The sequence below is a fragment of the Gekko japonicus genome, unplaced genomic scaffold (genome assembly GCF_001447785.1).
Source record: "Gekko japonicus isolate JY-2015 unplaced genomic scaffold, Gekko_japonicus_V1.1 scaffold625, whole genome shotgun sequence".
NCBI classification, from domain to species: Eukaryota; Metazoa; Chordata; class Lepidosauria; order Squamata; family Gekkonidae; genus Gekko; species Gekko japonicus.
The window spans coordinates 640,122-655,956 of record NW_015172572.1 but is presented as its reverse complement, the minus strand read 5'-3'; the positions used below and the strand labels follow the sequence as shown (position 1 = coordinate 655,956).

At 42.4% G+C, this 15,835-nt stretch overlaps 1 protein-coding gene across 1 annotated transcript in view; it reads left to right on the top strand.

The window, feature by feature from the left end:
- Positions 1 to 15,835, top strand: part of CFAP47 (cilia and flagella associated protein 47) — a 387,027-nt gene that overhangs the window by 127,137 nt on the left and 244,055 nt on the right. The window contains exons 36-38 of the mRNA XM_015421363.1: positions 4,570 to 4,704; positions 9,061 to 9,173; positions 11,778 to 11,928. Coding sequence (XP_015276849.1) covers positions 4,570 to 4,704; positions 9,061 to 9,173; positions 11,778 to 11,928 — 399 coding nt within the window. The remainder of the gene's footprint in view (positions 1 to 4,569; positions 4,705 to 9,060; positions 9,174 to 11,777; positions 11,929 to 15,835) is intronic.

Sequence of the window (15,835 nt, the reverse complement as noted above, 5' to 3'; positions counted from 1 at the left end):
TACAACTTAAAGTGCTAGCATTAACTCCTCAGGGCACAGTCAGCTTCATGATCTACCACAGGTGTTCCAGGCACTTGGGTCAGGCTATACTTAGGGGATCTGGGGGATCGGGCTCGCTCTCCAAGAACTGTCAGATGTCAGTGGTGGCAATGGTGGTGGCGGCTCCAAAAGCCTGGCGGAAGAGCTCTGTTTTACAGGCCCTGTGGTACTGTAACAGGTCCCGCAGGGCCCTGATCTCCTCCGGGAGCTCATTTCACCAGAATGGAGCCACCACCGAGAAAGTCCTGGCCCTCGTTGACGCAAGCCTGTTTTCCTTGATGTTAGGGAGGACCAGCTGATTCTGGGTCTCAGATCTCCGTGCTCTCTGGGGAACATATGGGGAAAGGTGGTCCTTCAGGTATGCAGGTCCCTGGCCATAAAGGGCTTTAAAGCTAATAACCATCACCTTGAACCAAATCTGGTATGCTATAGGCAGCCAGTGCAGTTCTTTTAGGGTGGGCTGGATGTGTTCCCGCACAGGACGACACAACAGCCTCACCGCTGCATTCTGCACTAGCTGCAGTTTCCGGATTTGGGCCAAGGGCAGCCTCATGTAGAGGGCATTACAGTAATCCAGTCTTGAGGTGACTACAGCGTGAATCACTGTTGCCAAGTCATTTCGTTCGAGGAAGGGAACCAGATGCCTATGTGATGTAAAAGACCTGAGACTCTGGAGATCCACTGCCAGTCTGTGTAGGCAATACTGACATTGGTGGACCAGTGGCCTGATTAAATATAAGGCAGTTTCATATGTATTCATGTGTAAGATATAGCCTTGGAGGTATGGACTAACCCTACTTCAGTTCTAGCTTCAGCAAAGAAGTTGCAGAATCTAAACAAGGTTAGAGAATATGTCTGTGACCACCTTTTCTGCCACCCACAAGCAAACTCTCTGGTGTCAGAGATTCTCCCCACCAGAGGAAGAGCTGGAAGCCGCTCTTCTCCTCTTTGAAAGGAAGGCTGATGGTTGTACTATTTGGGGAGGAAGATCTACTCTCCTGGGGCAATGGGACTGCGAGTGGCAAATCTTCTGGCAATAATGTGCCATTACCAAATGCTGTTGTGGGAAAAGATGACACAGCTTGTTGAAATGTTACCTGATGACAAACAAGACATAGCTAAAGTCCTGATACCAGAGAGTCAAAAACTAGGCAAGCAACAGCTCAATGCCAGGAATGTGACTGACTGTAATAGTAGGGCCATGGCCTCTGAGATAGTCGTGAGAAGACATTCATGGCTGCAATCGTCAGCCCTCCCACAGGACACAAGAGCAAAGATGGAGGACATCCCATCCAAGGGTCATGACCAATGTTCCCTCTAAGCTCCACAGTGTTGTGAGCAAAAATTCTACCTCATGAGCAAAAATAGCTGGTAGCATTAAAGTTGTGAGCAAATCTTCATTTGACTATTGCATACATTATTTTTAGATTATTTCCATAACCTGGTAAAATCTCAGAATGAATTCTTTTAAACTATCTTTAAAATATATTTTAAGAATAATTTAAACATTATAAGATAAAACAGAATCAAGTCAAATTTCATTACACAAAATGTTGTCCTCTACAGGGGTAGACCAGGCCTCTGGAGAACATATCTTCCTGCTCCTTTCCACTATATTGGTAGACCTGGCCTCCGGAGAACAGGTCAACCCACATCAGTCCACTATATTGATAGACCTGGGCGTGGATCATCATCTTGTACTAACCCTTAGAAAATATACCAGCACTTAGGAGAGAAAAAAACTTTTGCAGTCTACTTGGTTTTTTAAGTGAAATATGACAATCAGCATTACAGGTCAAGTATAACAAAGGTGGAACAGTCACTGTCAGAACCCTGCCTAACCTAACAAACAAGAAGTTGCTTAAATGTTTTTCTCCAGATATTTTGCAATTGACAAGAAAGGAGGTGGGAAGAGACCATCCTGGATCTGAGGGCCCTAAATAAGCATTTGCGTATTTCAAAATTCAGGACGTTATCCATTCTCGAAGTGTTGCCCCTCTTAGACACTAACCTGTGGTTTGCTACATTGGATTTGAAAGATTCATACCTTCACATTTCAATCCATGAGGCATGCAGGAGGTTTCTGAGTTTCAGATATGAAGCAGTCACTTATGAATACACAGTTCTACCATTCGGATTGGCCACAGCCCCTAGGGTGTTCACAGACTGTGCTTTAGTGGTGATTTCTTACCTGTGATTAAGGGACTGCCACTGTCTACCTGTATCTCAACAACTGGCTTTTTGTGGAAGATAAGTTAACCATGAACTTTCAGTTTGCCCTTGACATCCTGCAGGACTTGGGTTCCTGGTCAATTGGGAGAAATCCTGCCTATCTCCTGTCCAATCTATAGATTTCATAGGGGCATCCCTTGATTTCACTAAAAAGAAAGTGTACCTGGCCAATTGAAGCACTAACACAACTTGGGCCCTAATCAGGAGGTTTCTGTCTAACAGAATCCAAATGGAAAAATGCAACCAGAAGCTTTTAGGTTACATGGCTTCTACCACTGTAGTAGTGCCACACACTAGGCTGTACATGATGCCACTCCAGAACTAGTTTCTAAGAAAATTCAGTGCCAGTACAGAGCCTCAGTAGAAGAAATTATTGGTCCCTAGAGTCATCCTGAAGGATGAGATGGTTAGACAGTGTCATAGATGCAACAAAAATGAAATTGAGCAAACTTCAGAGGACGGCGGAAGACAGGAGGGCCTGGCGTGCGACTGAACAACAACAAGAGTCATCCTGAGATCCTTAGTTTGGTGGTCTGGGCTGCAGCATCTGCTTGAAGGGATCCCATTGGGGATGCATTCCCATGACATTCAGGTGTTCACATATGCTTCCCTCATAGATTGGAGGGCTCACTGTGATGGGTTGGATGTGAAGAGTTCATGATCTGAGAGGGAAACTAGACTCCACACCAACTTATTAGTGTTGAGGGCTATTAGACATGTTCACACTTCTTTTACAGAAATCATCAGAGGATGGCATGTTCTGCTAGCTACGGACAATGTGACAGCAAAGTTTTATCTGACACAGGAGGGGTCCACCTCTACAGAGAGGTGACACTCATCTGGCAATGGACAATAAGGTGCAGAGTTCATCTCATGGCCATTCACATAGCAGGCCTTGACAACACCTTAGTGGACAAATTAAACAGGGACACAGACATGAACTAAGAATGGTCCATATCAGACCACCACCTGTCCCCAATTTTCAGAGAGTGGGAAACCCCTTTGCATCCACAACCAACACCAAGTGTCATCTGTTTTGTTCCAGGGCAGTCCTGGTAGAGCTGTCAATTGGGGATACTTTCCAGTTGCAATGGCATGGCCATCTCTATTATGCTTTTCCTCCTTTTGGAATGTTCCTCAAAGTGATTTCAAAGTAGAGGGAACCTTGTGCATTCTGCTGTCCCCATACTGGCCTAGGCAGGTGTGGTTCCCCACACTGTGGAGATTAGCGAAAAGAATTCACAGAGTTCTACCTCCAGCAGAGGTACTCCTTCACATAGGGCCAGTACATCACTCAGATGTAAGGTCAGAACACCTGATGGTATGGTTAATTCAGCTGTAGTTAATTTTTCTCAAAGGGTGGAAAAAGTCATAATAGCCTCTAGAAAACCCACTACAAGAAAATCCTATGCATCAAAGTGGAAAAGGTTCTCTATATGGGCTAACGAGCAAGGGATTGACCTCTGCTCATGTGAGCTAGAAAAGGTATTTGATTGCCTACTAATTTTAAAAGATGGTGTTCTTGCATCATCTTCTGTAAAGGTGCACCTGGCAGCCATTTTGGTGTATCACGGATTAGTTAAAGTGTGCTCAGTGTTTTCTGTTCCCAAATCCAGAAGGTTTCTTAAGGGCTTGCATAATATCGTTCCACCTGTTATACCCCCTGTTCCTCAATGGAGCTTGTCATTGGTTCTAACCAAGTTAATGGATAAACCTTTTGAACCTATGGTTATCTGTTTTAAGGGGGCTTATAAGGGTAAGGCTGCATCAGCTCAGTCACTGTCCGGATGGGTAGTCTCTGCTATTAGGACAGTTTACAGTGAAGCCAAAAGTGCCTTGCTCTTTGAAGGCTCACTTCACGAGGGCCCAAGCTTCATCGGCAGCTTCCTTATCCACACCCTCTGCATTAATCAGGCATTATTCAAGGGACTTGCGGCAGACTGAAAATAAAATTTAGTGAGTAGTCTTCAATGAAATACATTTATATACTCAGTATTTGTAAGTTTCAGTTTAGTTCTGCTGTCAAGTCAGGTTTCTGCCAAGTGACAGTTCTGCTGCCAACTCCAGTTGCCTTGAACCACAAGGAAAGGTTGGGTATAAATGTTTTAATTAAAAAATACAATTTAGCTGCCAACTCCAGTTGCCTTGAACCACAATTTTAAAAAACCCAATAGTGCTTTAAGTATGAAAAGAGAATAGTCAAACTGATATTTGAAACTGCAGCTCATCCATTGATAAACAGTTTTATTTCATTTTCTTCATTAATTTATACTGTCTTTATTTGTCTTTTACACTTAGGCTTCTGATATCTGTGATCCAAATCCAATCATGATGCTTATGCTTTGTGTCTATCTATACGAGCGGCTTCCTCAATACTTATCCAAGAAATATATTGAGTTCTCTGGTCCACTTCATGCTACTGTTGTTAGGAAGGTACTGGTATTGTTATCTTCAAGTTTAGAATAGCTCCTGACTGAACATACAGCTGTAATATGGATCTGGGAATATCTTTTCTGGGTTATCATTTTTGGAGAGGGTAAACACAACAGAGATCTTGAATCAGTGGGGTTAACTGGGAATAATCATTTAGGAATTTCTCTGAGCCCAATTATCAGATCTATTTTAGAGCTGAAGTGAAACATAAAATTGGAGCAGAAAATAAAGCAACATAAAAGAAGTCATAATCAGAGAACAAGATGCTTAATATAATGAAACTTTAAGCTTAATACCAAATTCTGACCTACCAATCAGACTATTATCTACTGACCTAAGAAATGGTGTTTCTCCATTGCTTCCAGGAGGCATTCTCTTCTGTGTCTTAAGGTCATGAAGTTGTGATCATGGACTAAAAATCATGAACTCATGAGTCCCTAGTTTATTGCTCATGCTTGTACTCCCTTCATTAGGATAAACAAGCCATTATTTCTATGGCTTCGGCTCCCTTCTAGAATATTAGTATACTTTATACATTTGTTGTAGGGATTCCTGAGATAACGTCTTAAAGTGGGAGAGAAAAGGAAGTGGAGTAGTTTCACTTCAAATTAGACCAGAATCAGTTTAGTTTGTGGTCCAATCAGAATCTTTGAGTATATAACTGTTGCATAAACCATTTGCTAACAAGCTTGAATTGGATCTTTGTACATTGAAATCATTGGTCATTTACCAAGACTGAAGTAAAAGTGTTAATAAATATCACCTAATATTATATATCAAACAACCAACAAAGGACTTTTTAAAAGGTTATTAACAACTGTATTAATTATATCCGAGGAAGATTGTCATCAAACACAGTTACAGTTATCATAAAATACAAATCTAATGCAATGTAGAATGACAGAATGTGGTTTGGAATGGTTCAAGGTCAGATATATAATATATATGTAATAATATTTATTAATATTTCAGAATGTTATGCAGGTGCTTCCAAATGTTTAGCATATGGAAGTTTTTACTATTTCTGCATTGTTTTACAATAGACACATGAAATGAAAATCTATGTTTTCATCTTGGTCTTCTGTACAGTCCCACATTGGGACTGCGCATGTGCAGGCCTGCCATAGTGTCTGTTTCCTTCCCAGCAGTCACATGGTCCAACGGCATGCTTCTCAAAATATACAAGCAGATCAGCTCATCAGGACTTCGCCAACAACCCACAAATGGTCTATAAGATACCAGTATTAGATACCTGTATTCCAGAGATGGGGTTTTCCTCAGGTGGACTTATTTGTAACAAGAGAAAATGCAGACACTCCACAGTTTTGCTCCGTTGCAGGGAGGAGTCCTTTTTCTCTGGGGGATGCCTTTCAGCTCCAATGGAAAGGGGAATAGTTTTACACTTTCCCTCCCATTCCCCTGATAGGGAGAGTTATATCCAAGGTCATGTGGGAAGATAAAGATCTAATTCTGGTTGCCTCATTTTAGCCACACCAGATGTGGTTTTCCAGGCTCTCAGACAAATGTCAAAGGGAATGTACACTCATTTACCAACAATACCCGATCTACTGAGTATAGGGCATCACAACCTGACCAATTTACATTTGACAGTTTGGAAGATCCTTCCCAGAAGTTGGGATGCTCCTCACAAGTTAAAGATGTATTAATACGTGAGAAAGCCAGCCATGAGGAGTTCATATAACAATAAATGGGCTCATTTTGTGGAATGGATCTTGAGTAGATGTATTTTACTTGAATGGGCACCTCTGTCTCTCATTTTAGATTATTTACTTGAATTGAGGAGGAAGGGCTCGTCTTATTCTTCAGTTCAAGTATACTTAGCAGCATTTTCAGCCTTTTACCCAAAGGTTCTGGGTCAGTGGTTTTTTTCTTACAGTTTGTCTAAGAAATCTCTTAAAGTCTCCTTTATTTATTTAATCTTCCTAAGCCAGTGTTGATTCAACAATGGTCTTTTTTGTTTGTTTTGACTCAGTTGATGGCTAAGCCCCATTGAGTTTTGGCTGTGATTTCTTTAGAATATGTATTAATGAAAGTATGTTTTCTGATAGCAATTATATTACTGAGGCAATATATAAGTGACATGAGTGAGTGAATTAGTAGCACTTCGGGAGCCAGTTTGGTGTAGTGGTTAAGTGCACGGACTCTAATCTGGGAGAACCGGGTTTGATTCCCCATTCCTCCACTTGCACCTGCTGGATGACCTTGGGCAAGCCATAGTTCTGATAAGAGCTGTTCTTGAAAAAGAGCAGTTTCTGTCAGAGCTCTCTCAACCCCACCTACCTCACAGGGTGTCTGTTGTGGGGAGGGGAAGGAAAAGGAGTTTGTAAGCCGCTCTGAGACTCCCTGGGTAGTGAAGGGCAGGGTATAAATCCAATATCTTCTTCTTCTTCTTCATGCAGACTGCCTTTTCCTTAAGGTATTTCAGGAGAGGGTTGTGATGAGACCTATCTTACAATTTCTCCCAAAAGGTGTGTCAAAATTTCATTTTACACAAGAGATTATTTTATCGGTATTTTTCCCCTCACCCATTTTAGAGGCAGAAAAAAGATTGCATACATTGGTTTTATTTGGAAAGGGCAAAGGAGTTTAGGAAAGATAAGTCTTTATTTGTTATTCAGGTCCTTCAAAAGGGAAAACAGCGTCATCTCAAATATTGTCTAGAATGTCAGCAATAAGAATTTATTACTGTAAGTTAGGGGTACCATGTCCATTGGTGGTACATACACATTCCACTAGAGTGCAGGTGTCATCAGCAGTCTTCCTCAGAGGAGTCCCAGTAAGAGAGATCTTCAGAGCTGCAACTTGGTCATCCACTGACACCATTGGGAGACATTATGTGTTAGACCTGAATGCAAAAAGAGAAGCATCAGCAGGCAAAGCTGTTTTACAATTGATGTTTCAATAAAATATTTCAATAAAAATATTTATTAAAGAGCTTGCCCCACTGCCTGAGTGACTAGCTTGCGAAAATCTCTGTGGGACTGCACAGAAGACAAAGATGAAAACAGGGTTGCTGTTACTTGTAACTAATGTTCATTGAGGTTTTCTGTGCAGACACACATACCCTCCCACCTGCCCCGCTATGAGCTTAATTAATCTTGGGGTCATGGATGGAACTGGAACTGAGGGAGTCAGGGTGGCATGCCATTAGACAATGTGACCATTGGGAGGAAAATGAACACAATGGCTCCAACCAGCATGTGATCACCCCCTAATGATTCTAAGCTGGACGAATACCTAGGTGTGGTAGGCCTGCACATGTGCAGTCCCAATGGGTGCCTGCACAGAAGACCTCGATTAACATTAGTCAAAGAAGAAGGGGACAGCAAAGAATGAGATGGTTAGACAGTGTTATCAATGCAACTAACATGAAATTAAGCAAACTCCAGAGCATGACGGAAGACAGGAGGGCCTGGTGTGATGTGGTCAGTTGGGTCGCGAAGAGTCAGACTTGACTGTGCGACTGAACAACAACAACAGCATTAGTTACAAGGAAGTGCAACCGTGTTGTATGTATTCATTGTCATCTACAGCATTGTTTCATTCACTTTGTATTAGATTTGTATTTGATGAAGGTCTTCCTTGGATATAATTTATCCTGCTGTTAATACAACTTTTCCAAGTTACTTTGGTTATTTGTTTGGTGTCTTGGTTATTGAGGATCTCATTTTTTGGTTTTGTTTCTAGTATTAGGCAAAAAGTTTCCACATATTCTTGTGTGCACTTTCTCAATGCAGGTGGAGAGGCAAAACGTGTCTCTTTTCTGACCATTGAGAATTCAGAGTATTCCAATCTAGTCTTGCCCCAATATAGCTGTATCTTTCTCCACCAGTAAAAGCCCTTAACTTTGCAGAGACTCGTTGTAGATAATATGGCCCAGACAGGCACGATAATTTTCTTAGAGATTTTTTTGCAACTCTGGTGCGACCCTCCTCCAAAATAAGATATTTTTCATCCATTAAAAAAAGTGGGACTGTTCAGGTTTTTCCAAAAAGAATTGAAATACTGTCCTACCTAGCTTCAAGTACTGCCTCAGATGAGGTATGGGAGACACTTTGATAAAAATACTTTATAAATATTATTATTGGCGTATATTGCAATTTCCTACCACTCAAAGCCATGGTATTTTGGTGCGAGCAAAATGTAGTTCTTTCCTCAGATAATGGGGAAATTGCTATTTGCTGTGCTCTGCAATATGGGTGTTCAAAGGTTAACAGCCATCTATTAGATCGTATTCATGACTCTACCAGTCACAAGTACAGTTAACAGTCTGAAGTGTTATGCCATGTTGTAATGTCAAAACAAATATTCTTAAATGCTGTATTTTTTCAATAGATGCATTTGAAAAACCCAAGTATCAAGCCTTTGATATACAATGCTACCATCTTAGGAAGAGATTCTGCTGATTTTTCATTACCTAAAGGAAATACTGTGGCCATTGCCCCAAAGTAAGTAACTCTCAGTTTTGTGTTGACAGTTTTAGTTTAGTTTAGGATTGATACTTTATTTGGTTGGGGGAGAAAGTACGTGTGCCAAGACGTACTCCCAGTTCTCCTGTGTGGACAGGGTCTTTGAAAACATGGGATGAGTATTCTGTGAAGAAGCACATTGTCTTTTTAAGTTCCATTCTAATCTAAACATAAAGGAGAATACATTGGAGAGGGGGGGGAAATCATAAGATGGAGGACTTAAATTCATCAAAGAGCAAAGGAGCCATTCCAGCAATATATTAAAGCTTATCTTTTTCTGTTTGTTTTTGTTCTGTTTTGTCCACCTGTGTTCAATTTATCCTTCAAATGATGCCCTGGTTGGTATTCTGTATTTGTGCTGTGGTGTAACTGTTAGACTGCTGCGTGCTCTCCTTTAACATAATGTACTTAGGAGTAATATCTTTAGAGTTATTTAAAGTTACTTACAACTGTCTTGTACCAGTGCAAAGTCTGAATTCTAGGCTTGACATTAACTTTAGATTTAGTTTAAAGCCCTCCTTATTAGGTTTGCAAGGCTGTTTCCAAACACATTTTTTCCTACCCTCATGAGGTGCAAACCATCTCCCGATAGAAGAGCTTCATCTCGAAATCATAAGTCATGGTCCGAAAATCCAAACCTTTCCTGATGACACCATCTACGTAGCCAGTCATTTATTTGCAGTATTCTTCTTTCCTTTTCTAACCCACGGCCTTTGACAGGAAGAACTAACGAAAACACAATCTGTGCTCCCAGGTCCTTCAGCTTTTTACCCAGAGCCACATAGTCTCTTTTAATATGGTCTGGACTGTACCAGGAAGTATCATCTGTTTCCACATGCATGAGCAAGAAACTATAATAATCCATGGGTTTGATTAGTCTTCCTACCCTTTCTGTCACATCCTGTAGACAGCATACCTCTTGAGACGACAAGTCTGGTTGGCACACTTTAGCTTCTACTGCTCTCAGTAGGGAATCCCCTTCTATATTGGGGAGCAGAGGCTTAAGTCCTGTCATCCACAGGGGCCTGAGAAATTTCCTTCAAGCTTTGTGGAGGCTGGGGGAGGAGCCCTTGTTCCAGTGGTCCAGAATCAATATCTGTGAAGAGATCCGGGAACTGATTGCTTAGCAACAGAGGCTCAGAATGTCTCCTGATTTTCCTGCTCCCGTGGGTTACATTCTTCCATGTACCCTTCCCATGTATTGCCTTTCCTTCCTCCTCCTGTTGCCCACTCAGGAGTGCTTCAAGTGTTCTGTCCATGAAATCTTCACCTTCCCTTATAAACTAGAGTGTGGACAAGTGTGACTCAAGTCCCTGTATCTTCTCCTCCAATAGGGCTACCAACTTAGGCTGTGGTCACACACACTAAATAATCCACTTTCAGTGCACTTTCCAACTGGATTTTACTGTGTGAACTGGCAAAATCCAGTTGGAAAGTGGATTATTTAGTCTGTGTGACTGCAGCCTTACACTTGCTACAGGTTTAATTGCTGTTACCCTCAGGTAAAATACGAACATGCCACAGACTTTGCACATCACTGCCTCAGCTCTCTCACCAGCCATACTGCTGCAATCCATTTCAAAATTAGCTCAGTTTAACTTGCACTTCCCTGATAACTCCCCTGCCAAATTGCCTCTCACTACTACTTGTGAAAGGTTTGCACAAGCAAAAAAAGCTTTACAGATACAGGATATAAGGGCTACCCAGGTTCCTACAGGGCCCCCAGGCTAAGAGCCACAGGGCAAGAGCCCGTGAACTGTCGCCCTTCGGCTCACACCAAAGGCTTGCACCTCTGGCAAGGAGGAGCCTTACATAATTGAAGGCTCACCCAGCAGAGGATGGTGCCTTCTGTGCTTCATATATGGGATGAACTCATATTAAGGTTGAACAATACTGTTCATTAGAAGATGTTCAGTTTCTTTTGTATCAGAAATAATGAGCTAGGACACAGGTGAAGTGCGTAAAAATAATAGCAATTATAACAATACTCATTTTATAGATAGTTGGTTTTTCAGCCAGACTCTATGCTGGGCTTCAGCTGCTGTATCTCAAGTAGAATCATGTACCATCACAACTGCTACATTGTACATGGTACAGAACTGGATAGAAAAGAAAGGATGGGTAGAGTTTTCAGAATAGTGTACATTTTAGAATAATACAAGTTAACAGTGATCATTTATAATTTTTCATAATGATGGATTTGAATTCCATCTCTACCAGAATCTGCATAGGTGTTGATCTCAGACCTTTTGCTTTCCGATGGAATCTAGATCCATACTTGAAATACTTTATTTCTTTTGTAGAAGGGGGTGGAATGGTTCTTGCTTTCCCTATATGTCTTGGAGAACTTGAAGTATGTGGGTATCTAATGGGGGTAAAGCTGCTTAAGATACCTGTCACACTGAAAAACAGTTTTCTTGTATTCTGTTAATTTTTTTTATTCAATACAAACTTTTCAGAGTTTGTTTGCACCACTTAGTAGTTCCTTGTGGTAAATGTGCCATAGTATGAGCTATACTAAAGCTCAGTTGTTTCTATATGCCTCTGATATTATTCATTTAACAATATACTATTTCTTTTTAGGAGCCAAATAAGTATAAAGGTGGAATTCACTAGCCGTTTCCTGCATCCTGCCGAAGCGATGTTGTTACTTGTTTCAAAAACTTCAACTGGAGTAGGAGGGGCTACAATGACTTTTTCCCTGAAAACCAGGATTAACCAAATTAAACCTGCTGTAAGTATTGTACATTTGATGGGGAAATTCTAAATACTATGTAGGCAGTTATAATCAATTCTCAGTGATCATTATAACATATTAACCTGTATTTCTTGATGGGTTTCAGATATCAAATATCTTAATATCTTATTTATAAAGCAAATCTCATTTGAAGTGTTTCATTTAAATGTACTGAAAAAACTTTCAAGTAAGAGAGCAATATTATCAGAACATTTTGAAAATTCTTTGGAGGAAAGTAGTCTGTCTTTATGACGTATGGCTTTCAGGTAGGGAAGATTATGTGTAAGAGGAAGGTTTAAGCCCCCTCTTTCTACATGATGTGGTCCCTGTCCAAATTGGGCCTGGGCATGCCTAGGAATTCAGCTTTGAGCAAGGAAATCCCAGACTATGTGGCGAGAGGGAACACACACAAAAAGTGGCTCTCAGATACACAGTTTATAATCTGGGACCGTTTGAGTGAATTTGTCTGAGAAGTGATTTTTTAATATAAAGAAAAGTTAAATAAATGTACATTTACTCAATGAAAAGAAGTACTGATCTGAACCAGAAATAAAGGTAGAAATACAGAACAAGAGTTACGGTAAACTGTTTTAAAAAGTTGTTCACTGTGTATATAATTTAATCAATGATGCAAGGAGAAACTGGAGCCAATCACGGCAATACCATGTTTTCTCAGTATCTATTTAGTCTATTTTGCCCTTCCTCCATGGAGGTCAGGGAGGTGTACAAGGTTCTTCACTCCTCATTTTGTCCTCAGAATGACAATGTGAGGTAGGTTAAGCTGAGAGAGAGTCACTACCCCAAGATCACAAAGGGCTAAACTGTATGCTACAACTTGTGTTCCATGCAGCCATATAGTAGTTGAGGGGAATGGCTCCTGGTGATCCCTGGCCCAAAGGACATCCGCCTAGCCTCGACCAGGGCCAGGGCTTTTTCTGCCCTGTCCCTCACCTGGTGGAATATGCTCCCTATTGAGATCAGGGCCCTGAGGAATCTTATTCAGTTCCGCAGGGCCTGCAAGATGGAGCTGTTCCTCCAGGCCTTTGGCTAAGGCAGTGGGTGTCCACATATGGACCCCCGAGGTTGCTGTCTCCCACCCACTGATAACCGGACATATGGGCTGGATTCTCCCTACGGCAAGCATGACTATTGATTTTATATGTTTTAACATGTTTTAAATTTTATTGTATTTATCGAAATGATGTGACCCGCCCTGAGCCCATTTATGGGATGGGTGGGATATAAATGTGAAAAATAAATAAATAAATAAATAAATAAGGAGAGCCCAAATGGGCCTGTAATAGCATTGCAAGGGGAGGAAGGCCTACTGCCTCCCTCCAGGCAGTTTTCCCATGCAAAAACTGCACTTGGAGAGAAGTTATGTTCCCAGTTTTGCTGCTCCACATAGAGTATCTTTGCAGCAGAAAAGCTGGGGGAATAACTCCTCCCTAGCTCAGTTTTTGTGTGGGAGAACAGCTTGGGTGGTGGAGGGAGGAGTCCTTCCTCCTGCAAAGCAGTATACCAAACCTTTTTGGGCTCTCCTTTATTTATTTTTAAAGCTGCTGCTAGGTGAACATGAGTTGGGTCTAGGGAACCTAAGAAACAACAGTCTAGGGAAACTCAGTGTCCACTCAGCCATTGCCTCTGACAGCCTCAGAAGGGAGTCTGGTAGGAGCTGGGCAAATGGTACACCAGCAAGACTCCTAACCTCTCTCCAGCACCCCAAACCAGGCCAACACATTCAAGGACAGTGATGTTTCGCAGACGGATCTTCTGAAAGGGAAAACAGTCTCAGATGAGGATCACCATTCCATGCCTCCCCATCCTTCAGTTCAGTGTTGATGGGGGATTGAGTATCCCGGGGGTGTAAGCTGGGAGAAGGGAATTACCTCATCCTCATTCACTCAGATCTCCATCAAGCACACCAGGTCATAGCATCTTTCCAGGATAGTCCGGAGAACTGTGATCTTACTTCTTAATGCCCTGGTGTTACATGATATCCCTGTTGAAGAGAAGGGAATTAACTGGGCCTGCACACTGTCATTCCTTGGGATGGGACAAAAATCAGTAGGGATCCGAACATTTCTGTATTGCATCACCCATTGTGAAACAAATCTCCTTCCACCACCATACCTTCTTCCACTGCATCTTACAGGAATAGCCCAGCCAGCAGGACACAACACAGGCAGTAAGGAAGTTCTCTCGGACACCTGTCTGTTCCCCTGCCCAAGGTTCCCGTGCAACCTATGTAACTGATGGGGGTTAGGGGAGTTATCCACTACATTCTGTGTCAAAGGCCCTGTTGCTCACATTTTAAAATCTTCAGTGCAGCAGTTAAATATAACCTCATTTTCCTTGCCTCTGTTGGAGGGATTGGTATAAATATATATTCATTGGGTGGGGGGGAACACACTATCTACAAGAGTTGTCTCTGGAGGGTTGAATAAATCAGAGGAAGGTTGGGCTAGAGTTGCCTTTACCAAAACCACCTCACCATCCACAATTCTGGGAAGGGAGATCTGAGGTATTAACACTAAGCAAGCCTACCTCAATTGGTCCGAAGTATCAGTGATTGCTGTCTGCTCTGAAGCTGAGAGAGCAGCAGAAGAACTTATTAAGTCCTCTTTGAGAGTATCATTAAGAGGAGAGCTCTCTATGTTGTTTTCAGCATTGGTTCCCAAGAAAACAGGAGGGTCATCTTGACCGATAAGGTCATGGTGTGAAGTGGTTGCTGGTCCTCCCCTCAGGTGCTTATCCTTGGCTGCAAAACTGAAGAGGTGTGGAGTTTTCCAGTTAAAAAGTGGTGATTGTCTTGTGTTCATAAAAAATGGTGTTGGGGAAAATCCCCTTGAATTTAGGAAATCTTTCTGTTGGATTAATAAAAAGGGGACAGCTGGACAGTCAAATGTTAGTAATGCTCTACAAGCCTGGTAAGAATGATTAAGGAGCTCAACGGATGTCAACTTAGATCTACTTCTGTTGCCAAACAAAGTTCACAAGTGCTGCTCAGTGTGGGATTTAGTATTCCAAAAAGGGGTATATTCAGTAGATTGATGGATGTTCAGACAAACTTTATGAGCTGGAGGATGGGCCGAGTAATCCTCTACTGCACCTGTGTGGTGTGGCTGGCTGTGGCTTAACTATGGCATGTCCATTCCCTATGGGGATAAATTATGTGGCAGCCAGCAGACAAATTCAGTTGATCTGTGGTGTTTTCTGAGTGTAACTGGGGTAGTGTCCATAGCAACTGCACCACTGCAGTCAGTGGAGGCGGTGGTGCTGTGATGGACAGGGCAGCCAGAACCAATCATGGGTCATGTGGGAAGGGGGTGGAGACCAGCGTCTGTCACAGGCAGGGGCAGAGGGGGTAGACCACAGGGGTTTTGCTCGTTCTTAGCAGCATACCACCCCACCCTCTTAAAGGGACTAATTTCCATCAGCAGTCCCAAGCACCTGACAGTGGGGAGGGGGTTCGAGCTGTCCGCCCCACGGGAATCCACAGCTGCCTCAGTGCCCACATGGAGAACAGGGTCCCCAAAGGGCAGAAGGGGAAGGGGGTTGTTGTTGCTACCCTACACATTTGTGGGTGTCTTCTGCTCACTGGCTGACATGCTTCCCAACATCCCAGCCATGCTGCTGAGGGCACCCCTGCACTACGCCCCTGGCCACCCCTGCCACTGGTGAAGCATGAGAGGGGACCACTGGTGTGGGCTCAGATGTGGGCGCATGTAGTGTCACACTCAGATTCTCCAGTTACCTCCTCAATGGACCAGAAGTGGTCCATCTGTCAGTCACTTGTATATTAATAAGTCTCTCTCTCTCTCTCTCTCTCTCTCTCTCTCTCTCTCTATAGCCACCTTATGGTGACCCTGTAGGGTGGTGGTGGAGGAGGAGATTGTGTTTA